At 47.8% G+C, this 26,886-nt stretch overlaps 1 protein-coding gene and 1 long non-coding RNA gene across 2 annotated transcripts in view; both read right to left on the bottom strand.

The window, feature by feature from the left end:
* Window positions 1-3,695: 3,695 nt before the first annotated feature.
* Window positions 3,696-4,673, bottom strand: LOC127913491 (uncharacterized). The gene is made up of 3 exons (XR_008085721.1): window positions 4,530-4,673; window positions 4,330-4,379; window positions 3,696-4,077 (listed from the first exon to the last, which is right to left on the bottom strand). It is a non-coding gene; the product is annotated as an uncharacterized LOC127913491 (long non-coding RNA).
* A 1,719-nt stretch (window positions 4,674-6,392) lies between these two features.
* sos2 (son of sevenless homolog 2 (Drosophila)) overlaps window positions 6,393-26,886 on the bottom strand; it is a 145,375-nt gene continuing 124,881 nt past the window's right edge. Inside the window, exons 17-23 of the mRNA XM_052485607.1 lie at window positions 26,487-26,604; window positions 25,741-25,913; window positions 23,508-23,624; window positions 23,006-23,267; window positions 22,413-22,454; window positions 20,668-20,771; window positions 6,393-9,731 (exon numbers count right to left, since the gene is read on the bottom strand). Coding sequence (XP_052341567.1) covers window positions 9,222-9,731; window positions 20,668-20,771; window positions 22,413-22,454; window positions 23,006-23,267; window positions 23,508-23,624; window positions 25,741-25,913; window positions 26,487-26,604 — 1,326 coding nt within the window. The 3' untranslated portion in view covers window positions 6,393-9,221. The remainder of the gene's footprint in view (window positions 9,732-20,667; window positions 20,772-22,412; window positions 22,455-23,005; window positions 23,268-23,507; window positions 23,625-25,740; window positions 25,914-26,486; window positions 26,605-26,886) is intronic.

Here is a 26,886-nt window from a genome sequence, read left to right on the forward strand (position 1 = left end):
TTACAGATTTACACCCCCACTTACCATTTACACCATTTTACACTCCTACTTACCATTTACAGATTTACACTCCAACTTACCATTTACAGATTTACACAATTTACACCCCTACTTACCAGTTTCAGATTTACACCCCTACTTACCATTTACACCCCTACTTACCATTTACAGATTTACACCCCTACTTACCATTTACAGATTTACACAATTTACACCCCTACTTACCAGTTACAGATTTACACCCCTACTTACCATTTACACCATTTACACTCCTACTTACCATTTACAGATTTGCACAATTTACACCCCTACTTACCATTTACAGATTTACACTCCAACTTACCATTTACAGATTTACACCATTTACACCCCTACTTACCAGTTTCAGATTTACACCCCTACTTACCATTTACACCATTTACACCCCTACTTTCCATTTACAGATTTACACCCCTACTTACCATTTACAGATTTACACAATTTACACCCCTACTTACCAGTTACAGATTTACTGCCCTACTTACCATTTACACCATTTACACTCCTACTTACCATTTACAGATTTACACAATTTACACCCCTACTTACCAGTTACAGATTGACCCCCCTACTTACCATTTACAACATTTTACACTCCTACTTTCCATTCACAGATTTACACTCCTACTTACCATTTACACCCCTACTTACCATTTAAACCATTTACAGATGTACACCATTTACACCCCTACTTACCATTTACAGATGTACACCATTTACACCCCTACTTACCATTTACACCATTTACACCACTACTTACCAGTTACAGATTTACACCACTACTTACCATTTACAGATTTACACAATTTACACCCCTACTTACCATTTACAGATTTACACCATTTACACCCCTACTTACCATTTACAGATTTACACCCCTACTTACCATTTACAGATTTACACCCCTACTTACCATTTACACCCCTACTTACCAGTTACAGATTTACACCATTTACACCCCTACTTACCATTTGCAGATTTACACCCCTACTTACCATTTACACCCCTACTTACCATTTACAGATTTACACCATTTACACCCCTACTTACCATTTACAGATTTACACCCCTACTTACCTTGGCTTTGTGCGATACCATTCTTCCCCGTGGAATTCCATAACTGCGTGTCTTGTAGACGGTGGTGGAAAACGGCGTCTCAGGTGTCATTCCAGAACCTCCCATATGTGTTCAATTTGGTTGGTGACTGAGACGGCCACGGCATATTGTGGAAACATCGGCAAGTTGAGCAGTCTTCGTCACTGAAGCACCCGGCAAACGTGTCCCGACAAATCACTCCTCTCAAAAGTCACTGCGGTGGGTAGCCAGGGTAGCCAAAAATAATGGCCAACATGGCATGCCCAGCATTTTTATACATGACCCTAAGAATGACAGGATGTTAATTCCACACCTGTGTGGAAGTACCTGTTTACAATATCCCTCATTTCCTCAAGTGTTTCCTTTATTTTGCAAGTTACCTGTAGGGCACCAAACTAGGACACGAGCCCCGGCTCTGGTCTAAACTAGGGCACCAACCCAGGCTCTGGTCTAAACTAGGACACCAACCCAGGCTCTGGTCTAAACTAGGGCACTACATAGGATCAGAGAGCCCAGGCTCTGGTCTAAACTAGGGCACCAACCCAGGCTCTGGTCTAAACTAGGGCACTACATAGTATCAGAGAGCCCAGGCTCTGGTCTAAACTAGGGCACTAGCCCAGGCTCTGGTCTAAACTAGGGCACTAGCCCAGGCTCTGGTCTAAACTAGGGCACTAGCCCAGGCTCTGGTCTAAACTAGGGCACTAGCCCAGGCTCTGGTCTAAACTAGGGCACTAGCCCAGGCTCTGGTCTAAACTAGGGCACTAGCCCAGGCTCTGGTCTAAACTAGGGCACTAGCCCAGGCTCTGGTCTAAACTAGGGCACGAGCCCAGGCTCTGGTCTAAACTCAGGTACTAGCCCAGGCTCTGGTCTAAACTAGGGCACCAACCCAGGCTCTGGTCTAAAAACTAGCCCAGGGGCACTACATAGGATCAGAGAGCCCAGGCTCTGGTCTAAACTAGGGCACCAACCCAGGCTCTGGTCTAAACTAGGCTCTGGCACTACATAGCCCAGGCTCTGGTATAGCCCAGAGAGCCCAGGCTCTGGTCTAAACTAGGGCACTAGCCCAGGCTCTGGTCTAAACTAGGCTCTGGGCACTAGCCCAGGCTCAGGTCTAAACTAGGGCACTAGGCACTAGCCCAGCCCAGGCTCTGGTCTAAACTAGGGCACTAGCCCAGGCTCTGGTCTAAACTAGGGCACTAGCCCAGGCTCTGGTCTAAACTAGGGCACTAGCCCAGGCTCTGGTCTAAACTCGGGCACTAGCCCAGGCTCTGGTCTAAACTAGGGCACTAGCCCAGGCTCTGGTCTAAACTAGGGTCACTAGGGAGCCCAGGCTCTGGTCTAAACTAGGCTCTGGGCACAAGCCCAGGCTCTGGTCTAAACTAGGGCACGAGCCCAGGCTCTGGTCTAAACTAGGGCACTAGCCCAGGCTCTGGTCTAAACTAGGGCACGAGCCCAGGCTCTGGTCTAAACTAGGGCACCAGCCCAGGCTCTGGTCTAAACTCAGGTACTAGCCCAGGCTCTGGTCTAAACTAGGGCACTACATAAGGAATAGGGTACCATGTGAGATGTAACCAAGTGAATGTGACGTAAGACAGCAGAACGTGATTAAGACTGTGTGATCTATTAAATTAATCTCATCAAGACCATTAATAATACAAAACCACAGTTATAATAGTCCACACACCATCAAATAAACCCACCAACCCCACAGCTAGATCAAGCTGTTCCACAGAGGGAGCTAAACCAGGGTCCTGTTCCTAAGGGCACACCGTTGCAAAACCTTTTTCTTTTTTTTTTGCAACGGAAAACACAAAACACGTATTTCTTAGGTGACATCTCTCTTTCTTTCTGAGTGTTTTCTTCCGTAATGGGCCTACTGAACACGACCCAGGGTTATTCTGTAGGAGGGAGGGGGGCTTGAAAAGAAAAGTCTGAAAATAAACATCCACACAACAAACTGACTCAACGGAAACCATGTTGAACAAGGGGGCGCTGTGAGCATTTAAAGACAGGATGTGACATCACAGAGGATGACGTCATAGTTCCCTAAGGCTAGATTCGGTTGTGTCCTTGGCCATATGTGAAAGAGGTCAAGGGTCAGCAGAGAGGCTGCTGGTCAGATGGTTCCTATGGGTTCGGGTGGGAGGGGCTTGTAGATGTTGTCAGGGAACGGTGAAGTGGTAAACTTAGTACCCTTTTCATACTACTGAGCCACACCAAGCCAAGCTCTACAAGGGCTGGTGACACATCCAGTATCCACCATAGTTGCTTGACCCATACGCTGGAAAAGGACAATGTGAAAAGATTATATCCAGTCCAGTATGGCTCGGGTCGGCCCTGTAGTGTGAATCGGTCATAGTGCCTGTCAGGGTTGGGGTCAATTCCATTTCAATTCAGAAAGTAAAACCAAATTCCAAATTTTCATAATTGACGAGAGTTTGAATTTCAATGTATTTCTTGAATTGTCTGGAATTGAGCCTAAAAACCTTGGTTTCTTTCGTCCTGATGGAGAAAGTGAGTTTAATAAACAGACAAGACCTCTTTAATAATAGCACTGGACTGTGTCCATTATACCTCATGGCATTAACAGACAAGACCCATCTCACTGATGCTTCTTTAACAGGACAGCCTTAAGTGTGTTTTCTCACTAAGAAAAATGTCTTAATGCAACAATTCCAACCTTGGAAGCAGACCTATCAGAAGGCATCATTAGTTAGGAGGCGGTACTACAAAGGAAACATACCTATCAGAAGGCATCATTAGTTAGGAGGCGGTACTACAAAGGAAGCAGATCTATCAGAAGGCATCATTAGTTAGGAGGCGGTACTACAAAGGAAACAGACCTATCAGAAGGCATCATTAGTTAGGAGGCGGTACTACAAAGGAAACAGACCTATCAGAAGGCATCATTAGTTAGGAGGCGGTACTACAAAGGAAGCAGACCTATCAGAAGGCATCATTAGTTAGGAGGCGGTACTACAAAGAAAGCAGATCTATCAGAAGGCATCATTAGTTAGGAGGCGGTACTACAAAGGAAGCAGACCTATCAGAAGGCATCATTAGTTAGGAGGCGGTACTACAAAAGGAAGCAGACCTATCAGAAGGCATCATTAGTTAGGAGGCGGTACTACAAAGGAAGCAGACCTATCAGAAAGCATCATTAGTTAGGAGGCGGTACTACAAAAGGAAGCAGACCTATCAGAAGGCATCATTAGTTAGGAGGCGGTACTACAAAGGAAACATACCTATCAGAAGGCATCATTAGTTAGGAGGCGGTACTACAAAGGAAGCAGATCTATCAGAAGGCATCATTAGTTAGGAGGCGGTACTACAAAGGAAGCAGATCTATCAGAAGGCATCATTAGTTAGGAGGCGGTACTACAAAGGAAACAGACCTATCAGAAGGCATCATTAGTTAGGAGGCGGTACTACAAAGGAAACATACCTATCAGAAGGCATCATTAGTTAGGAGGCGGTACTACAAAGGAAACATACCTATCAGAAGGCATCATTAGTTAGGAGGCGGTACTACAAAGGAAACATACCTATCAGAAGGCATCATTAGTTAGGAGGCGGTACTACAAAGGAAACATACCTATCAGAAGGCATCATTAGTTAGGAGGCGGTACTACAAAGGAAGCAGACCTATCAGAAGGCATCATTAGTTAGGTCTATTTCCTTTGTAGTACCGCCTCCTATCAGAAGGCATCATCAGTTAGGAGGCGGTACGACAAAGGAAGCAGACCTATCAGAAGGCATCATTAGTTAGGAGGCGGTACTACAAAGGAAGCAGACCTATCAGAAGGCATCATTAGTTAGGTCTATTTCCTTTGTAGTACCGCCTCTTATCAGAAGGCATCATCAGTTAGGAGGCGGTACTTAAGCCAGTGAGTGCTCTGCATGATATTTAACTTTTCATTTACTTTGTCTACATCCAAAATGGTACACTATTCCCTACATAGTGCACTACTTTTTTTCACCAGGACCCATAGGGCTCTGTTCAAAAGTAGTGCACTATGTAGGGAATATGGTGCCATTATTTTACACTGGCTTGGAGGAGAGAGAAATGAACCCGAGTCCCACATCTGTTTGTACTGCCTTGCCAACTCCTATGGTCGTCATGACAACAACGCCGTAACAACCCGAGAGTTGTGGTCAGTGATGGTAGTGGTAGAATAAAATAAATAAAAATAGGTGGATAAACTCTGATCGTCCTGTTGTGATGGAAAAAGTAACACTGCCAATAATGAGTGAATTTTTCTGTCAAACTGTGGGTTAACTTAACTGTTAACTGGTTAGGCAGTAAAAAAGGAAAGTGCATTTCCCTCCACTACCATCAGCAGTGTGACAACATAACAGTTGGCAAGAAAACACGAGTGAATCTGGAACTCAGCCTAGGGAGACATGTCTGTCTTCTGTTTAACTCCCAGGGTCGACATTCTAGGTCTGCTGGAGGGGGGTGGAGCAGTCCCCAGTTTGTCCACTAGAGGAGCTGTTTGTCCTCCTATCCACTAGGGGCGCTGTGGAGCAGTCCCCAGTTTGTCCACTAGAGGAGCTGTTTGTCCTCCTATCCACTAGGGGCGCTGTGGAGCAGTCCCCAGTTTGTCCACTAGAGGAGCTGTTTGTCCTCCTATCCACTAGGGGCGCTGTGGAGCAGTCCCCAGTTTGTCCACTAGAGGAGCTGTTTGTCCTCCTATCCACTAGGGGCGCTGTGGAGCAGTCCCCAATTTGTCCACTAGAGGAGCTGTTTGTCCTCCTATCCACTAGGGGCGCTGTGGAGCAGTCCCCAGTTTGTCCACTAGAGGAGCTGTTTGTCCTCCTATCCACTAGGGGCACTGTGGAGCAGTCCCCAATTTGTCCACTAGAGGAGCTGTTTGTCCTCCTATCCACTAGGGGCGCTGTGGAGCAGTCCCCAATTTGCCCACTAGAGGAGCTGTTTGTCCTCCTATCCACTAGGGGCACTGTGGAGCAGTCCCCAGTTTGTCCACTAGAGGAGCCAACTAAAAGTAGGCGACACAATGACCCGTTCGTTGTATCTGACTGTAACAACGTTGGATTGTTAGGCAACATTTGACCAAAGGGATGCAGTGTAGGGGGAGGGGGGTGGTGTATATACATATATATATATATAAAATATAATACAATGAGAAATCACTTTATACAAATGATTTGGTTAGTGTATACATGTTATATGCACAGTATCCCACAAACCTTTGTAGTGTACACATTTAGTTCTAAGCATTACATAGCCAACCGTATTTATTTATCATATCAGTTATTTTAATAGCATTTTAAAAAAGACACCTTTCGCTTAATCTGTAAAGAAAACAAAATCAAAAAAGGCACATCTGAGCATGATGCATGTTATTTCAGTATTTTAAAATGAAATGGCATATTTGAGAGGAGAGAGAGAGAGGAGGACAGTGACATCTGGTTAATAGAGGCTTTTTCTCGATGTGAATTCCAGATATCTGAAACAGCCACTTGTTCCCAGTTTGTCCTCGTATCCACTAGGGGCGCTGTGGAGCGGTCCCCAGTTTGTCCACTAGGGGAGCTGTGGAGCAGTCCCCAGTTTGTCCGCTTGAGGAGCTGTTTGTCCTCCTATCCACTAGGGGAGCTGTGTAGCAGTCCCCAAGATGTCCACTAGAGGAGCCAACTGTCCATTTGTTGGGGTTGCTTCGTATGAGGAGTCCAGTGCTGAATTTCTATACCGACACCGCAGGCTGGTACAGTACTGGGTATGATGGTAGTAGAGCTGCAGATAGTGCTGGACAGACAGACAGACAGCAGCATACAACTTTTAGGGGCACTTAGTTTGGGTTAAGACATCATCTTGGCTTTCAGCTAGCCTGGCTATAGGTCAGTTCTTGCCCACGCCATATGGAATCGACATGACAAATAGCCATAAGAGAACGGAGTAGGCCAACAGGCCAAACAGATCTGGGACCGGGCTAGCTTTAAAAGGAACGTGCTAGTAGATACCCATAGACTTCCAGTCATGGGCGCTAAACGCTAGTTAGCGTTGGCTCACGAAACGACCTCTAACCTCCTTCACGCTGGACACAGAGATGTAACAATGGTAATACACAAGATCATCTGACTCTGGGGAAGTTACACTACGCAAAAATCCCAAAAGTATCACTTCAAGGGGCCGGAGAAAGAAATGTCTGGCTGCTATAGTTACCGCCTCCCTGGCCCGAGAATGAGATATCTCAATGTTGTTGTCACTCATCCTACTCTTCTTCCCAAGATCTGGGATTTGTCCAGACATAAGGGATAGATAGAGGACTCATTTATATCAGTGCCATTGTAGCATCTGTGACAGCATGGGCAGCTCCACAGAGATAGATAGAGGACTCATTTATATCAGTGCCATTGTAGCATCTGTGACAGCATGGGCAGCTCCACAGAGATAGATAGAGGACTCATTTATATCAGTGCCATTGTAGCATCTGTGACAGCATGGGCAGCGCCATTAAGGCAACAACTCACAGGAATCCCCACCCAGTTGTCCACCTTGACTACTTTAAAATGGCGGAAGCACTGTGGAAGCCCTCAATGGTGCTGCCCATGCTAATATAGCCTTTTGGCCACTCGAGGCCTCTTATCGTTTTCTATAGTCCAGACACAAACAGACTTCTCCATCACGTGACTGACGAGGGTAGACGAGTAGACGTCACTGCTGCCCTGCCCCAGCTAAAAGGGGATCCTACCCTACACTCCACTCTCCACTCAATCTGTCTTCCGATATGTCCATCCGTCGGTCTCTCTCCCTCATTCTGAATGGCTCCCTGACTCAGGTTAGAGGTCAGTGCTGTGGGATTAAAGGCTAACATCTGAAGTAGAGGGTGTAGCTACGACCAGGGGGGGGATGTTTATTCAATAGTCGCACACCGTAGCAAAAAAAACTTTTTTTTTTTTTTTTGCTAAACGCTTTCAGTCAGCCAGTTCTGAATGAATGAAATATAATTTGCATCCCATTTTTTTTTAGTTTTGTCTTATCATTCCTCAAAAATAAAATGTATCCCTTAAGTTGTTCCCCCTGCATCAAATAAAACTTTGGCTACAAAAGTTAAGAGATTATTAGAGAACAACAGAACACAAATGGGAAGAGTTGAGAGGATTCTCCAGACAGAACCGCGGGACAGAACCGCAGTACAGAACCGCGGGACAGAACCGCGGGACAGAACCGCGGTACAGAACCGCGGGACAGAACCGCGGTACAGAACCGCGGTACAGAACCGCGGTACAGAACCGCGGGAAGAGCAATTGATAAGTTTGATCATTAAATAGCAGTGAAGTCCAAATAGGTCCAGTGACTGTCAGTCTGCGAGCCACAGGACAGGACTGACTGACTGACTGACTGACTGACTCCTGGGTAAGTGAATGCTGCTCCTAGCACTACAGTGTGCCAATGGAACAACGGAACCACAAACACAGAGCATGGGGGAACCGAACTGGACCAGGACAGGCTGGAGAACCCGGGGTAAAAACATTTTTGAAAAACCTGTCAGGGTAGGAGAAGGGCAACTACCAGAGCATAGCTTGCTGTCTTGTCCTGTCCTGTCCACTCTAGCACAGAGTGGGACGTCTGTACCAAGAAAGAAACCAAGTGACATGTGCTGTGCTGTGTACAGGTATGTGACACGCGCGCGCACACACACACACACACACACACCAACGTACACACACACACCCACAGAGAGGAGGAGTTTGAATCAGTGTCTTGAGGCTACTTGTTCATTGGCTGGCACACTGTGGTGTATTTTCAATTGGCATGAAGGCGGAGCTACTGATTCCTGAGAGGCGTGGCATGAGATGAGTGGGCGTGGTTTGGAGTGTGGTTGGAAACGAAGTCTTCTTTACGATCAGTAGCTTTAAAAAACATGATTAGTTTGTTTTGTTTTCATCCGCTCTAGGTCATAGTTCATAGTTCATAGTCTGATGCAGGTCATTAGTTCATAGTTCATAGTCTGATGCAGGTCATTAGTTCATAGTTTAATGTAGGACATAGTTTGTTTGCAGTTTGTATTGTGTGGAGAAACTCAAAGGCTTCCATGTTAACAACAAAAGAAGCAGAAGGCTCCTCATTGGCTAGTGTCCGTGTCCTCCACCAATGAGAGGCTCTGTAACGGGGGCGGCAACAGCTCCCTCTTGTAGGTCTTTGGGGGGAGTTTGGGGAGCTGGGGGGAGGAGTTGGAGTTGTGGCGAGGGGGCACAGGGGGCGCCATGATGGGCAACGGGAGAGGGCAGAGACTGTTCTGACTGGCGCTGAGGGGGCAGCTCCGTCGGGGGACGCGGGGAGAGGGGGTGCCCGGGGGTGTGCCGGGGGACGAAGGGGAGCTGCCAAAGTCCCAGTGGAAGCGTCCGACAGGGGAAGGTTGAAGGTTCAGGGGGTAGTTGATGAAGATCTCTGGGGGTCTCTGGGGGACGGGTGGTGGGGTGTCTGGCTGGGGGTCCCGGGGAGGTGGTGGTGGGGGGCTGGAGAGGGGGCCGTCGCTGGGGCTATTGTAGACCGGGGCGCGGGGCTGGATCCTGGGGAGAGGAGGGGGCAGCCTGGGCGGGATGGCTGGAGGACTGTCAGACCTGGAACTCAACTAGAACACATGGTGGTCAAAGTTAGATCAACTAACAAAGAAATATATTTCTGAATGAAAACACAAACAGGATCCAAACAGTGATTGTTGACAAGAAGTCAGACTAAACTCGCAGAGAAACATATTTCAAAAGAATTCAACGCCAATATTTCACAACAAGAAACGGTGTCCTGTATACTGTGTTACCAAGAGCATCCTATTTCACAAGAACACACACACAACTCGAAATGCAACAAGCACTAAGGAGGACATTGTATGCATGCGAGTGTCAGGGTTTCCTCTAGCTGGTAATAGAAATAAGAAAAGATGAAAGAAAAAGATCCCCATTGTGATATAATGAGCGACTAGTTTTATTTCCTGTATTTCTGGTAATTGAAGAGCACTTCCTATTCGCCATAGGCAGCTCGGCTGGCTTCAGCGAGTCACACACCACCACTTCGCGATGAGCTGGTGACAGTATGCATTTTTAAAACATCTACTTAAGTGTTTGAAACCTGAACATTTTACGACATATGAGGTATGTCTTACCTTGCTTATAAATAAATAGCCTATGCTAAAAATCAACCAATACATTATTTTATAAAGACTTCCACATGCCATTGAAACCAGTAGCCTTTCTCTCCCATTTTCCAGAAGCCAAAAGGCACAAATCAAATCTTATTTGTCACATAAGCCAAATACAACAGGTATTATATATTATTATATTATAGGTATATAGCCTCCACCGTGAAATACTTACTTACAAGCCTTTAAGAACTTAGTATATATATTTTTTTTAATGTAAAAAATTGAATAAAATAAAACAAATAATTAAACAGCAGCAGTAAAATAACAATAGCGAGGCTTTATACAGGGTGTTACAGTACAGAGTCAATGTGGAGGTTATATACAGGTTATTACGGTACAGAGTCAATGTGGAGGTTATATACAGGGTGTTATGGTACAGAGTCAATGTGGAGGCTATATACAGGGTATTATGGTACAGAGTCAATGTGGAGGTTATATACAGGGTGTTATGGTACAGAGTCAATGTGGAGGCTATATACAGGGTGTTATGGTACAGAGTCAATGTGGAGGTTATATACAGGGTGTTATGGTACAGAGTCAATGTGGAGGTTATATACAGGGTATTACGGTACAGAGTCAATGTGGAGGCTATATACAGGGTGTTATGGTACAGAGTCAATGTGGAGGCTATATACAGGGTGTTATGGTACAGAGTCAGAGTGGTACAGAGTCAATGTGGAGGCTATATACAGGGTGTTATGGTACAGAGTCAATGTGGAGGCTATATACAGGGTGTTATGGTACAGAGTCAATGTGGAGGCTATATACAGGGTGTTATGGTACAGAGTCAATGTGGAGGCTATATACAGGGTATTACGGTACAGAGTCAATGTGGAGGTTATATACAGGGTATTGGTACAGAGTCAATGTGGAGGCTATATACAGGGTATTACGGTACAGAGTCAATGTGGAGGCTATATACAGGGTGTTATGGTACAGAGTCAATGTGGAGGCTATATACAGGGTATTACGGTACAGAGTCAATGTGGAGGCTATATACAGGGTGTTATGGTACAGAGTCAATGTGGAGGCTATATACAGGGTGTTACTGGTACAGAGTCAATGTGGGGCTATATACAGAGGGTATCGGTACAGAGTCAATGTGGAGGCTATATACAGGGTGTTATGGTACAGAGTCAATGTGGAGGCTATATACAGGGTGTTATGGTACAGAGTCAATGTGGAGGCTATATACAGGGTGTTATGGTACAGAGTCAATGTGGAGGCTATATACAGGGGTATTACGGTACAGAGTCAATGTGGAGGCTATATACAGGTTATTACGGTACAGAGTCAATGTGGAGGCTATATACAGGGTATTACGGTACAGAGTCAATGTGGAGGCTATATACAGGGTGTTATGGTACAGAGTCAATGTGGAGGCTATATACAGGGTATTATGGTACAGAGTCAATGTGGAGGCTATATACAGGGTGTTATGGTACAGAGTCAATGTGGAGGCTATATACAGGGTGTTACGGTACAGAGTCAATGTGGAGGCTATATACAGGGGTACCGGTACAGAGTCAATGTGGAGGCTACAGGGGTACCGGTACAGAGTCAATGTGTATATACAGGGGGTACAGAGTCAATGTGGAGGCTATATACAGGGTGTTATGGTACAGAGTCAATGTGGAGGCTATATACAGGGTGTTATGGTACAGAGTCAATGTGGAGGCTATATACAGGGGGTACTGGTACAGAGTCAATGTGGAGGCTATATACAGGGTGTTACGGTACAGAGTCAATGTGGAGGCTATATACAGGGGGTATCGGTACAGAGTCAATGTGGAGGCTATATACAGGGTGTTATGGTACAGAGTCAATGTGGAGGCTATATACAGGGTATTACGGTACAGAGTCAATGTGGAGGCTATATACAGGGTGTTATGGTACAGAGTCAATGTGGAGGCTATATACAGGGTGTTATGGTACAGAGTCAATGTGGAGGTTATATACAGGGTGTTATGGTACAGAGTCAATGTGGAGGTTATATACAGGGTGTTATGGTACAGAGTCAATGTGGAGGTTATATACAGGGTGTTATGGTACAGAGATATACAGGGGTACTGGTACAGAGTCAATGTGGAGGCTATATACAGGGGTACTGGTAGAGTCAATGTGGAGGCTATATACAGAGGGTATCGGTACAGAGTCAATGTGGAGGCTATATACAGGGGGTACCGGTACAGAGTCAATGTGGAGGCTATATACAGGGGGTACCGGTACAGAGTCAATGTGGAGGCTATATACAGGGGGTACCAGTACAGAGTCAATGTGGAGGCTATATACAGGGGGCACGGTACAGAGTCAATGTGGAGGCTATATACAGGGGGTACTGGTACAGAGTCAATGTGGAGGCTATATACAGGGGGTACCGGTACAGAGTCAATGTGGAGACTATATACAGGGGGTACGGTACAGAGTCAATGTGGAGGCTATATACAGGGGGTACCGGTACAGAGTCAATGTGGAGGCTATATACAGGGGGTACCGGTACAGAGTCAATGTGGAGGCTATATACAGGGGGTACCAGTACAGAGTCAATGTGGAGGCTATATACAGGGGGTACCGGTACAGAGTCAATGTGGAGGCTATATACAGGGGTACCGGTACAGAGTCAATGTGGAGGCTATATACAGGGGGTACCGGTACAGAGTCAATGTGGAGGCTATATACAGGGGGTACTGGTACAGAGTCAATGTGGAGGCTATATACAGGGGGTACCGGTACAGAGTCAATGTGGAGGCTATATACAGGGGGTACCGGTACAGAGTCAATGTGGAGGCTATATACAGGGGGTACCGGTACAGAGTCAATGTGGAGGCTATATACAGGGGGTATGGTACAGAGTCAATGTGGAGGCTATATACAGGGGTACCGGTACAGAGTCAATGTGGAGGCTATATACAGGGGTACGGTACAGAGTCAATGTGGAGGCTATATATACAGGGGGTACCGGTACAGAGTCAATGTGGAGGCTATATACAGGGGGTACCGGTACAGAGTCAATGTGGAGGCTATATACAGGGGGTACTGGTACAGAGTCAATGTGGAGGCTATATACAGGGGGTACTGGTAGAGTCAATGTGGAGGCTATATACAGAGGGTATCGGTACAGAGTCAATGTGGAGGCTATATACAGGGGGTACCGGCACAGAGTCAATGTGGAGGCTATATACAGGGGGTACCGGTACAGAGTCAATGTGGAGGCTATATACAGGGGTACCAGTACAGAGTCAATGTGGAGGCTATATACAGGGGGGTACCGGTACAGAGTCAATGTGGAGGCTATATACAGGGGGTATTTATGGTACAGAGTCAATGTGGAGGCTATATACAGGGGGTACCGGTACAGAGTCAATGTGGAGGCTATATACAGGGGGTACCGGTACAGAGTCAATGTGGAGGCTATATACAGGGGTACCGGTACAGAGTCAATGTGGAGGCTATATACAGGGTATTACGGTAGAGTCAATGTGGAGGCTATACACAGGTGTTACGGTACAGAGTCAATGTGGAGGCTATATACAGGGTGTTACGGTACAGAGTCAATGTGGAGGCTATATACAGGGTGTTATGGTACAGAGTCAATGTGGAGGCTATATACAGGGTATTACGGTACAGAGTCAATGTGGAGGCTATATACAGGGTATTACGGTACAGAGTCAATGTGGAGGTTATATACAGGGTATTACGGTACAGAGTCAATGTGGAGGTTATATACAGGGTATTACAGTACAGAGTCAATGTGGAGGCTATATACAGGGTGTTACGGTACAGAGTCAATGTGGAGGCTATATACAGGGTGTTATGGTACAGAGTCAATGTGGAGGCTATATACAGGGTATTATGGTACAGAGTCAATGTGGAGGCTATATACAGGGTATTACGGTACAGAGTCAATGTGGAGGCTATATACAGGGTGTTATGGTACAGAGTCAATGTGGAGGCTATATACAGGGTGTTATGGTAGAGTCAATGTGGAGACTTTATACAGGGGTACTGGTACAGAGTCAATGTGGAGGCTATACACAGGGTATTACGGTACAGAGTCAATGTGGAGGCTATATACAGGGTGTTATGGTACAGAGTCAATGTGGAGGCTATATACAGGGTATTACGGCACAGAGTCAATGTGGAGGCTATATACAGGGTATTACGGTACAGAGTCAATGTGGAGGCTATATACAGGGTATTACAGTACAGAGTCAATGTGGAGGCTATATACAGGGGGTACCGGTACAGAGTCAATGTGGAGGCTATATACAGGGTGTTATGGTACAGAGTCAATGTGGAGGCTATATACAGGGTATTACGGTAGAGTCAATGTGGAGACTTTATACAGGGGTACTGGTACAGAGTCAATGTGGAGGCTATACACAGGGTATTACGGTACAGAGTCAATGTGGAGGCTATATACAGGGTATTACGGTACAGAGTCAATGTGGAGGCTATACACAGGGTATTACGGTACAGAGTCAATGTGAGACTATACACAGGGTATTACGGTACAGAGTCAATGTGGAGGCTATACACAGGGTATTACGGTACAGAGTCAATGTGGAGGCTATATACAGGGGGTACCGGTACAGAGTCAATGTGGAGGCTATATACAGGGGGTACCGGTACAGAGTCAATGTGGAGGCTATATACAGGGGGTACTGGTACAGAGTCAATGTGGAGGCTATATACAGGGGGTACTGGTAGAGTCAATGTGGAGGCTATATACAGAGGGTATCGGTACAGAGTCAATGTGGAGGCTATATACAGGGGTACCGGTACAGAGTCAATGTGGAGGCTATATACAGGGGTACCGGTACAGAGTCAATGTGGAGGCTATATACAGGGGGTACCAGTACAGAGTCAATGTGGAGGCTATACACAGGGTATTACGGTACAGAGTCAATGTGGAGGTTATATACAGGGGGTACTGGTACAGAGTCAATGTGGAGGCTATATACAGGGTATTACGGTAGAGTCAATGTGGAGGTTATATACAGAGGGTATCGGTACAGAGTCAATGTGGAGGTTATATACAGGGCGTACTGGTACAGAGTCAATGTGGAGGTTATATACAGAGGGTATCGGTACAGAGTCAATGTGGAGGCTATATACAGGGGGTACCGGTACAGAGTCAATGTGGAGGCTATATACAGGGGGTACCGGTACAGAGTCAATGTGGAGGCTATATACAGGGGGTACCAGTACAGAGTCAATGTGGAGGCTATATACAGGGGGTACCGGTACAGAGTCAATGTGGAGGCTATATACAGGGGTACCGGTACAGAGTCAATGTGGAGGCTATATACATTTGTACCGGTACAGAGTCAATGTGGAGGCTATATACAGGGGGTACCGGTACAGAGTCAATGTGGAGGCTATATACAGGGGGGTACTGGTACAGAGTCAATGTGGAGGCTATATACAGGGGTACTGGTAGAGTCAATGTGGAGGCTATATACAGAGGGTATCGGTACAGAGTCAATGTGGAGGCTATATACAGGGGTACCGGTACAGAGTCAATGTGGAGGCTATATACAGGGGGTACCGGTACAGAGTCAATGTGGAGGCTATATACAGGGGGTACCAGTACAGAGTCAATGTGGAGGCTATATACAGGGGGTACCGGTACAGAGTCAATGTGGAGGCTATATACAGGGGTACCGGCACAGAGTCAATGTGGAGGCTATATACAGGGGTACCGGTACAGAGTCAATGTGGGAGGCTATATACAGGGGGTACCGGTACAGAGTCAATGTGGAGGCTATATACAGGGGGTACAGGTACAGAGTCAATGTGGAGGCTATATACAGGGGTACCGGTACAGAGTCAATGTGGAGGCTATATACAGGGGGTACCAGTACAGAGTCAATGTGGAGGCTATATACAGGGGGTACCGGTACAGAGTCAATGTGGAGGCTATATACAGGGGGTACCGGTACAGAGTCAATGTGGAGGCTATATACAGGGGTACCGTACAGAGTCAATGTGGAGGCTATATACAGGGGGTACTGGTACAGAGTCAATGTGGAGGCTATATACAGGGGGTACTTACAGAGTCAATGTGGAGGCTATATACAGGGGGTACCGTACAGAGTCAATGTGGAGGCTATATACAGGGGTACCGGTACAGAGTCAATGTGGAGGCTATATACAGGGGGGTACCGGTACAGAGTCAATGTGGAGGCTATATACAGGGGGTACCGGTACAGAGTCAATGTGGAGGCTATATACAGGGGTACCGGTACAGAGTCAATGTGGAGGCTATATACAGGGGGTACCGGTACAGAGTCAATGTGGAGGCTATATACAGGGGTACCGGTACAGAGTCAATGTGGAGGCTATATACAGGGGTACTGGTACAGAGTCAATGTGGAGGCTATATACAGGGGGTACTGGTAGAGTCAATGTGGAGGCTATATACAGAGGGTATCGGTACAGAGTCAATGTGGAGGCTATATACAGGGGGTACCGGTACAGAGTCAATGTGGAGGCTATATACAGGGGGTACCGGTACAGAGTCAATGTGGAGGCTATATACAGGGGGTACCAGTACAGAGTCAATGTGGAGGCTATATACAGGGGGTACCGGTACAGAGTCAATGTGGAGGCTATATACAGGGGGTACCGGTACAGAGTCAATGTGGAGGCTATATACAGGGGTACCGGTACAGAGTCAATGTGGAGGCTATATACAGGGGGGTACCGGTACAGAGTCAATGTGGAGGCTATATACAGGGGGTACCGGTACAGAGTCAATGTGGAGGCTATATACAGGGTATTACGGTAGAGTCAATGTGGAGGCTATACACAGGGTGTTACGGTACAGAGTCAATGTGGAGGCTATATACAGGGTGTTACGGTACAGAGTCAATGTGGAGGCTATATACAGGGTGTTACGGTACAGAGTCAATGTGGAGGCTATATACAGGGTGTAACAGTACAGAGTCAATGTGGAGGCTATATACAGGGTATTACGGTACAGAGTCAATGTGGAGGTTATATACAGGGTATTACGGTACAGAGTCAATGTGGAGGTTATATACAGGGTGTTACAGTACAGAGTCAATGTGGAGGCTATATACAGGGTATTATGGTACAGAGTCAATGTGGAGGCTATATACAGGGTATTACGGTACAGAGTCAATGTGGAGGCTATATACAGGGTGTTATGGTACAGAGTCAATGTGGAGGTTATATACAGGGTGTTATGGTACAGAGTCAATGTGGAGGCTATATACAGGGTGTTATGGTACAGAGTCAATGTGGAGGCTATATACAGGGGGTCAATGTGGAGACTTTATACAGGGGGTACTGGTACAGAGTCAATGTGGAGGCTATACACAGGGTATTACGGTACAGAGTCAATGTGGAGGCTATATACAGGGTATTACGGTACAGAGTCAATGTGGAGGCTATATACAGGGTGTTATGGTACAGAGTCAATGTGGAGGTTATATACAGGGTATTACGGTACAGAGTCAATGTGGAGGCTATATACAGGGTATTACAGTACAGAGTCAATGTGGAGGCTATATACAGGGGGTACCGGTACAGAGTCAATGTGGAGGCTATATACAGGGTGTTATGGTACAGAGTCAATGTGGAGGCTATATACAGGGTATTACGGTAGAGTCAATGTGGAGACTTTATACAGGGGGTACTGGTACAGAGTCAATGTGGAGGCTATACACAGGGTATTACGGTACAGAGTCAATGTGGAGGCTATATACAGGGTATTACGGTACAGAGTCAATGTGGAGGCTATACACAGGGTATTACGGTACAGAGTCAATGTGGAGACTATACACAGGGTATTACGGTACAGAGTCAATGTGGAGGCTATACACAGGGTATTACGGTACAGAGTCAATGTGGAGGCTATACACAGGGTATTACGGTACAGAGTCAATGTGGAGACTTTATACAGGGGGTACTGGTACAGAGTCAATGTGGAGGCTATATACAGGGTATTACGGTACAGAGTCAATGTGGAGGCTATATACAGGGGGTACTGGTAGAGTCAATGTGGAGGCTATACACAGGGTATTACGGTACAGAGTCAATGTGGAGGCTATATACAGGGTATTACGGTAGAGTCAATGTGGAGGTATATATATATAGCCTCATTATTGTAATTTTATTGATGCTCTTTTATTAATTGTTCTACTGTAGTTTATTCTGTAAATATTTTTCTAAACTCTTATTGTTATTATTATTTTTGTGTGTGAATTTGACCCCTTTTTCTCTCCAATTGTTTTTAGTAGCTACTATCTTGTCTCATCGCTACAACTCCCGCTACAACTCCCGTACGAGACGAAGGTTGAAAGTCATGCGTCCTCCGATACACAACCCAACCAAGCCGCACTGCTTCTTAACACAGCGCGCATCCCAACCCGGAAGCCATCAGATATATTATTATATTATTATAGCCCACATTTCCTCTCCTTTCTTCGCACAGGAAAACGTTTGTCCATTTAAAAAAAAAACACATTTCGTACAATTCTACTACACATTATATGTCTGGAGGAGAGATTAGCAGAATATATATATTTTAATACAACAAATGACAAGGTAGCCTCACTCTGCTTAACTCTGACGAACAGATCAATAAATACGACCGTATATAAAGACGAGGGTAAGTAATCCTTCTCACCCCCCCCCTTAAAAAGATTTGATGCACTATTGTAAAGTGGCTGTTCCACTGGATGTCATAAGGTGAATGCACCAATTTGTAAGTCGCTCTGGATAAGAGCGCCTGCTAAATGACTTAAATGTAAATGTAAGACACTAAGAGAATACGACATCCTTCTAAACCTGGAGGAGGAAATGATTTGTTATAAAACAAAGTGTCACTGAGCCAATGATAAAGACAGTGACTCTGCACACCCCTCCGAGGGATATGCCCGATGTTCTCCCACTGGTGCCAATGAGACTTTTCACTCAATTAAGTTAAGCATTTTGAAAACTAAAAAGACATTCTTCTCTTTACAGCAATAGCTATTTGTTTTTCCACGATTGTATTTTTTAATAAATATTGCGATATGCCTGGCTGAGTCTCTCTGCTTTTCACTGACAGTCGCAACTCAACCATCATCTCTTTGGTCATTTGCGGCCCAAATTGTGGGCCCTTCTTGGGTTCCAGAGTGGCGCAGCGGTCTAAGGCACTGCATCTCAGTGCTCGAGGCGTCACTACAGACCCTGGTTTGATTCCAGGCTGTATCACAGCGGTCTAAGGCACTGCATCTCAGTGCTCGAGGCGTCACTACAGACCCTGGTTTGATTCCAGGCTGTATCACAGCGGTCTAAGACACTGCATCTCAGTGCTCGAGGCATCACTACAGACCCTGGTTTGATTCAAGGCTGTATCACAGCGGTCTTAGGCACTGCATCTCAGTGCTCGAGGCGTCACTACGGACCCTAGGTTTGATTCCAGGCTGTATCACAGCGGTCTAAGGCACTGCATCTCAGTGCTCGAGGCGTCACTACAGACCCTAGGTTTGATTCCAGGCTGTATCACAGCGGTCTAAGACACTGCATCTCAGTGCTCGAGGCGTCACTACAGACCCTGGTTCGATTCCAGGCTGTATCACAGCGGTCTAAGGCACTGCATCTCAGTGCTCGAGGCGTCACTACAGACCCTAGGTTCGATTCCAGGCTGTATCACAGCGGTCTAAGACACTGCATCTCAGTGCTCGAGGCGTCACTACAGACCCTGGTTCGATTCCAGGCTGTATCACAGCGGTCTAAGACATTACATTTACATTTACATTTAAGTCATTTAGCAGACGCTCTTATCCAGAGCGACTTACACTGCATCTCAGTGCTCGAGGCGTCACTACAGACCCTGGTTCGATTCCAGACTGTATCACAGCGGTCTAAGGCACTGCATCTCAGTGCTCGAGGCGTCACTACAGACCCAGATTTTTTTTCTTGTGACCAAATCATGCTTTCTGGTATAGTAGCCTATTTTGAATGATTTGATTTATTTCTGAACAGACAAGAGTAAGCCAATTAGGCTGTATTATTAGGACATGTTCTTAATATGTACTTTAAGGGAAATTAAAAATAAAAATACATTTCTTAAATGTTTGGTAAATTAAAATTGCTCATTGGAATTCGTTAAGAATGACGCACGTCGTTGTCTCCGGGTTCCACGTTCTGTTAAGATAAAACGACCATCATCTAAAATGTGATTTCTGTCATTCTGAGGCCTGTGGATGAACGCTCTAATTTAGGTTAAGCAACCAATGCAAAACGGGCCCGGGAACATTTCTTAAATGTTTGGTAAATTAAAATTCTGACGTTCAAATGTCCCGTGCCAGATTTTCCTAACAGAAACCGTGGTGTGTGTGTGTGTTTTAACCTTGGTCTCAGAGAAAGCATCCTTCCTGCGAGGGGGAAGTGGAGGGGGTTTGAGTAAGTCCTCTCCTAGCTGGTGAAGGCTTCCACACGATACTGACTGGACCTCTACACATAGCAGGGTACAAGAGATCAATCAATCAAATGCATCGATAAAACCCTTTTAACACCAGCACGTGTCATACAGTAGACGACACGGCGGGGGGGACTCGACACGGCAGGGGGGCTCGACACAGCAGGGGGACTCGACACGGCAGGGGGGCTCGACACAGCAGGGGGGACCTCGAGACAGCAGGGGGACTCGACACAGCAGGGGGACCTCGACACAGCAGGGGGAACTCGAGACAGCAGGGGGACTCGACACAGCAAGGGGTGACTCGACACAGCAGGGGGGTGACTCGACACAGCAGGGGGTGACTCGACACAGCAGGGGGAGACTCGACACAGCAGGGGAGACTCGAGACAGCAGGGGGCCTCGAGACAGCAGGGGGACTCGACACAGCAGGCGGGGGGGACTCGACACAGCAGGGGACTGGACGCACTCGACACAGCAGGGGGACTCGACACAGCAGGGGGACTCGACACAGCAGGGGGACCTCGACACAGCAGGGGGACTCGACACAGCGGGGGACCTCGACACAGCAGGGGGACTCGACACAGCAGGGGGACTCGAGACAGCAGGGGGACTCGACACAGCAGGGGGAGACTCGACACAGCAGGGGGGACTCGACACAGCAGGGGGACCTCGAGACAGCAGGGGGACTCGAGACAGCAGGGGGGACTCGACACAGCAGGGGGGACTCGAGACAGCAGGGGGAGACTCGACACAGCAGGGGGAACTCGAGACAGCAGGGGGACTCGACACAGCAGGGGGACCTCGACACAGCAGGGGGACTCGACACAGCAGGGGGGACTCGACACAGCAGGGGGGACTCGACACAGCAGGGGAGACTCGACACAGCAGGGGGACTCGACACAGCAGGGGGACTCGAGACAGCAGGGGGGACTCGACACAGCAGGGGGGGACTCGAGACAGCAGGGGGACTCGAGACAGCAGGGGGACTCGAGACAGCAGGGGGACTCGACACAGCAGGGGGACTCGAGACAGCAGGGGGGACTCGAGACAGCAGGGGGACTCGAGACAGCAGGGGGACCTCGAGACAGCAGGGGGGACTCGAGACAGCAGGGGGACTCGAGACAGCAGGGGGACTCGACACAGCAGGGGGACTCGAGACAGCAGGGGGACTCGACACAGCAGGGGGACTCGAGACAGCAGGGGGACTCGACACAGCAGGGGGACTCGACACAGCAGGGGGACTCGACACAGCAGGGGGACTCGAGACAGCAGGGGGGACTCGACACAGCAGGGGGACTCGAGACAGCAGGGGGAGACTCGACACAGCAGGGGGAACTCGAGACAGCAGGGGGACTCGACACAGCAGGGGGACTCGACACAGCAGGGGGGACTCGACACAGCAGGGGACGGACGGACTCGACACAGCAGGGGGTACTCGACACAGCAGGAGGGGGGGACTCGACACAGCAGGAGGGGGACTCGACACAGCAGGGGGAGGGGGATTCGACACAGCAGGGGGACTCGACACAGCAAGGGGGGACTCGACACAGCAAGGGGGGACTCGACACAGCAGGGTTGGGGGACCTCGACACAGCAAGGGGGGACTCGACACAGCAAGGGGGGACCGACACAGCAGGAGGGGGGGGACTCGACACAGCATCCGTAACACTCACTTGAGGGTGGGAGGAGTACATTAGCGAATATGGAGTTTCCACCTGTAAAATGAAGACAGATGTTGAAATATATCGGTTCTACCAATATCACCAGCGATAAGTGTGTGTCTGTGTGTGTATTTATGTACAACTGTGTGTGTCTGTGTGTGTATTTATGTACAACTGTGTGTGTGTCTGTGTGTGTATTTATGTACAACTGTGTGTGTGTGTGTCTGTGTGTGTATTTATGTACAACTGTGTGTGTGTCTGTGTGTGTATTTATGTACAACTGTGTGTGTGTGTGTCTGTGTGTGTATTTATGTACAACTGTGTGTGTGTCTGTGTGTGTATTTATGTACAACTGTGTGTGTGTGTGTATTTTCGTACAACTGTGTGTGTGTGTGTGCATGTGTGTGTCTGTGTGTGTATTTATGTTCAACTGTGTGTGTGTCTGTGTGTGTCTATGTGTGTGTATTTATGTACAACTGTGTGTGTGTCTGTGTGTGTATTTATGTACAACTGTGTCTCTGTGTGTGTCTGTGTGTGTATTTATGTACAACTGTGTGTGTGTGTGTGTGTGTGTGTGTGTGTGTCTCTATGTGCCCCAGCCTCACCGTAGGAGTTGCAGAGGTCTTGCTCCATGAAGACAGAGATGAGGTCTGAGGTGGCAGACTGCGGGGGGGTGGGGGTGTTGGGTGAGGTGGGGACCGAGGCTACGGAAGAGGTCTCATGCTCCGTCTCAGCGATGCTCCTGAAGGTGATCTTGTGGGGGGGCTCTCTCTCCAAGGGTACGGGGTGGCCCTTCAGGGTCCCTGACGTAGAGGTGCGCACCGGCCGGATCCCCGGCGACTTCAGGGGGTACAGGGTCTTCCTGGGCTGGAGGAGAGAGGGTACAAGAGGAGGGTTGAGGACCTGGTAACTGTTAAGCACTTTGTTAAAAAAGACAGATGAATTTATGAAAAAGTATTTTCTGCACAGTCAATTCAGGAAGTCCATCTGAAATTCCAATTTAAACATGTTTCTCGTTGCTTTTCATCTTCCTGCTCCATTTTTTTTTTTTTAGTGATGTAGAACTGATCATCACCCTGACGGACGATACGTATAAATTAATCTTACGAATCGTGGCGGCTGCTTGCAGTTGCGAGGCTCAATTTCCTGGGACTTGTTGAACAGATAGTCAGAGGACTCCTTCTCACCCAGACTGCCCATCGGGTTCAGGTTCTCAAAAAACCTCTGGGACGAAAAAAACAAACAAACACAAGACACAATGCAGGCCATCAGATGAATAATTATCCTTAAGAGTGGATAATGGCAAGGAGAACACTGTCATCCTGGTGCAGAAGAGGGAGAGGCCGAGAAAAAAAGGGAGGGAGAGGAAGCGAGAGAAAGAGGGAGAGGAGGGAAAGAAAGAGGGAGAGGAGGGAAAGAAAGAGGGAGAGGAGGGGAAGAGAGATGGAGAGGAGGGGAAGAGAGATGGAGAGGAGGGGAAGAGAGATGGAGAGTAAGAAAGAGGGAGAGGAGGGGAAGAGAGATGGAGGGGAAGAGAGATGGAGAGGAGGGGAAGAGAGAGGGAGAGGAGAGGAAGAGAGAGGGGGAGGAGGGGAAGAGAGATGAGAGGAAGAGAGAGGGAGAGGAGGGGAAGAGAGAGGGAGAGGAGGGGAAGAGAGATGGAGAGGAGGGGAAGAGAGATGGAGAGGAGGGGAAGAGAGATGGAGAGGAGGGGAAGAGAGAGGGAGAGGAAGAGAGATGGAGAGGAGGGGAAGAGAGATGGAGAGGAGGGAAGAGAGATGGAGAGGAGGGGAAGAGAGATGGAGAGGAGGGGAAGAGAGATGGAGAGGAGGGGAAGAGAGAGGGAGAGGAGGGGAGGAGAGATGGAGAGGAAGAGAGGGAGAGGAGGGGAAGAGAGATGGAGAGGAAGAGAGAGGGAGAGGAGGGGAAGAGAGATGGAGAGGAGGGGAAGAGAGATGGAGAGGAGGGGAAGAGAGATGGAGAGGAGGGGAAGAGAGAGGGAGAGGAGGGGAAGAGAGAGGGAGAGGAGGGGAAGAGAGATGGAGAGGAGGGGAAGAGAGATAGAGAGGAGGGGAAGAGAGAGGGAGAGGAGGGGGGAAGAGAGAGGGAGAGGAGGGGAAGAGAGATGGAGAGGAGGGGAAGAGAGGGAGAGGAGGGGAAGAGAGATGGAGAGGAGGGGAAGAAAGTGGGAGAGGAGGGGAAGAGAGATGGAGAGGAGGGGATGAAAGAGGGAGAGGAGGGAAAGAGAGATGGAGAGGAGGGGAAGAGAGAGGGAGAGGAGGGGAAGAGAGAGGGAGAGGAGGGGAAGAGAGATGGAGAGGAGGGGAAGAGAGAGGGAGAGGAGGGGAAGAGAGAGGGAGAGGAGGGGAAGAGAGATGGAGAGGAGGGAAGAGAGATGGAGAGGAGGGGATGAAAGAGGGAGAGGAGGGGAAGAGAGATGGAGAGGAGGGGAAGAGAGAGGGAGAGGAGGGGAAGAGATGGAGAGGAGGGGAAGAGAGATGGAGAGGAGGGGAAGAGAGAGGGAGAGGAGGGGAAGAGAGATGGAGAGGAGGGAAGAGAGATGGAGAGGAGGGGAAGAGAGATGGAGAGGAGGGGAAGAGAGAGGGAGAGGAGGGGAAGAGAGATGGAGAGGAGGGGAAGAGAGATGGAGAGGAGGGGAAGAGAGAGGGAGAGGAGGGGAAGAGAGAGGGAGAGGAGGGGAAGAGAGAGGGAGAGGAGGGGAGGAGAGAGGGAGAGGAGGGGAAGAGAGAGGGAGAGGAAGAGAGAGGGAGAGGAGGGGAAGAGAGATGGAGAGGAAGTAAATAGTGGTTTATGAATACACTGACGGACTGATTGGTCCACCTGGGGTCCTGATGGACCTTGAGACAGTAAGGCTGATTTTGATTGGCCTACCTTGATGTCCTGCTGGACCTTGAGAGAGTAAGGCTGGTTTTGATCGGCCTACCTTGATGTCCTGCTGCACCTTGAGACAGTAAGGCTGATTTTGATTGGCCTACCTTGATGTCCTGCTGGACCTTGAGACAGTAAGGCTGGTTTTGATCGGCCTACCTTGATGTCCTGCTGCACCTTGAGACAGTAAGGCTGGTTTTGATTGGCCGACCTTGAGACAGTAAGGCTGGTTTTGATTGGCCGACCTTGAGACAGTAAGGCTGGTTTTGATCGGCCTACCTTGATGTCCTGCTGCACCTTGAGACAGTAAGGCTGGTTTTGATTGGCCGACCTTGAGACAGTAAGGCTGGTTTTGATCGGCCTACCTTGATGTCCTGCTGCACCTTGAGACAGTAAGGCTGGTTTTGATTGGCCGACCTTGAGACAGTAAGGCTGGTTTTGATCGGCCTACCTTGATGTCCTGCTGGACCTTGAGACAGTAAGGCTGGTTCTGGTACTGCTGTATCTCTCCTGTGATTTCTGCTACTTTCCTCCTCTTACTGAAGTTGATCAGCTCTTTGCCGTGTCTCTTCAGGAAGTCGGGGTTCCCCTCCTCTGTCTTCAGGATGTTTGTCAGGTAGATACCTGGGACAGACAGGGAGGAGAGCGACATGGTCAGAGTAGTCCTAGCTAAATACATCACTCAGTCAACCTAATACATCCAATAGCATTTTATTTTTAAATTTTAAATTGTACCTTTATTTAACTAGGCAAGTCAGTTAAGAACATATTCTTATTTTCAATGACGGCCTAGGAACAGTGGGTTAACTGCCTGTTCAGGGGCAGAACCACAGATTTGTACCTTGTCAGCTTGGGGATTTGAACTTGCAACCTTCCGGTTACAAGTCCAACGCTCTAACCACTAGGCTACCCTGCCGCCTCTACGCTCTAACCACTAGGCTACCCTACCTCCTCTACACTCTAACCACTAGGCTGCCCTGCCGCCTCTACGCTCTAACCACTAGGCTACCCTGCCGACGCTAGCACCAACAGGGTTGAGGGGCTCGCATTCCCTCGTGGGCCACATACATATACTGAATCGATGTGTCACAGTGAATGTTGACAGTTCTGTAAGTTTGCTTTTCGATAAAAGCGTCTGTTACAACAAAACAAAACGAAAAAAGACAATAAAAAAACACTCGGTCATATCGGTGTTACCAAAGAAAGGCACGCAGGGCGGGTTAATGGACTTGAGCTTGGCCAGGTACTTCTTGAAATGGTCCTGGCTCAGTTCCACTGCTTCCTCCAGGATCCTCTTCTTCCTCTCGGGGACCGCCTGAAAGACAGGAACAACACGGACATCTCTCGTTTACTTGCTGCTCACGTAAAAGCATAGAAATAGCGCATATAGAAGAGATCTGCCACTTATCAGACTCGTTTTCAATGCGAACGACAGATCTATAAATAACATTTCTATGTGAATTTCGTTGGGTCGCCCACAAAGCCACATACTGGAACTTGATTCTCACTGAAATCTTTGGTGTTAAGTGCCCAACAAGTAATATAACAAATAATAATATACCATTTAGCAAATGCTTTTATCCAAAGCGACTAACAG

This window comes from Oncorhynchus keta, chromosome 29, assembly GCF_023373465.1.
Source record: "Oncorhynchus keta strain PuntledgeMale-10-30-2019 chromosome 29, Oket_V2, whole genome shotgun sequence".
NCBI classification, from domain to species: Eukaryota; Metazoa; Chordata; class Actinopteri; order Salmoniformes; family Salmonidae; genus Oncorhynchus; species Oncorhynchus keta.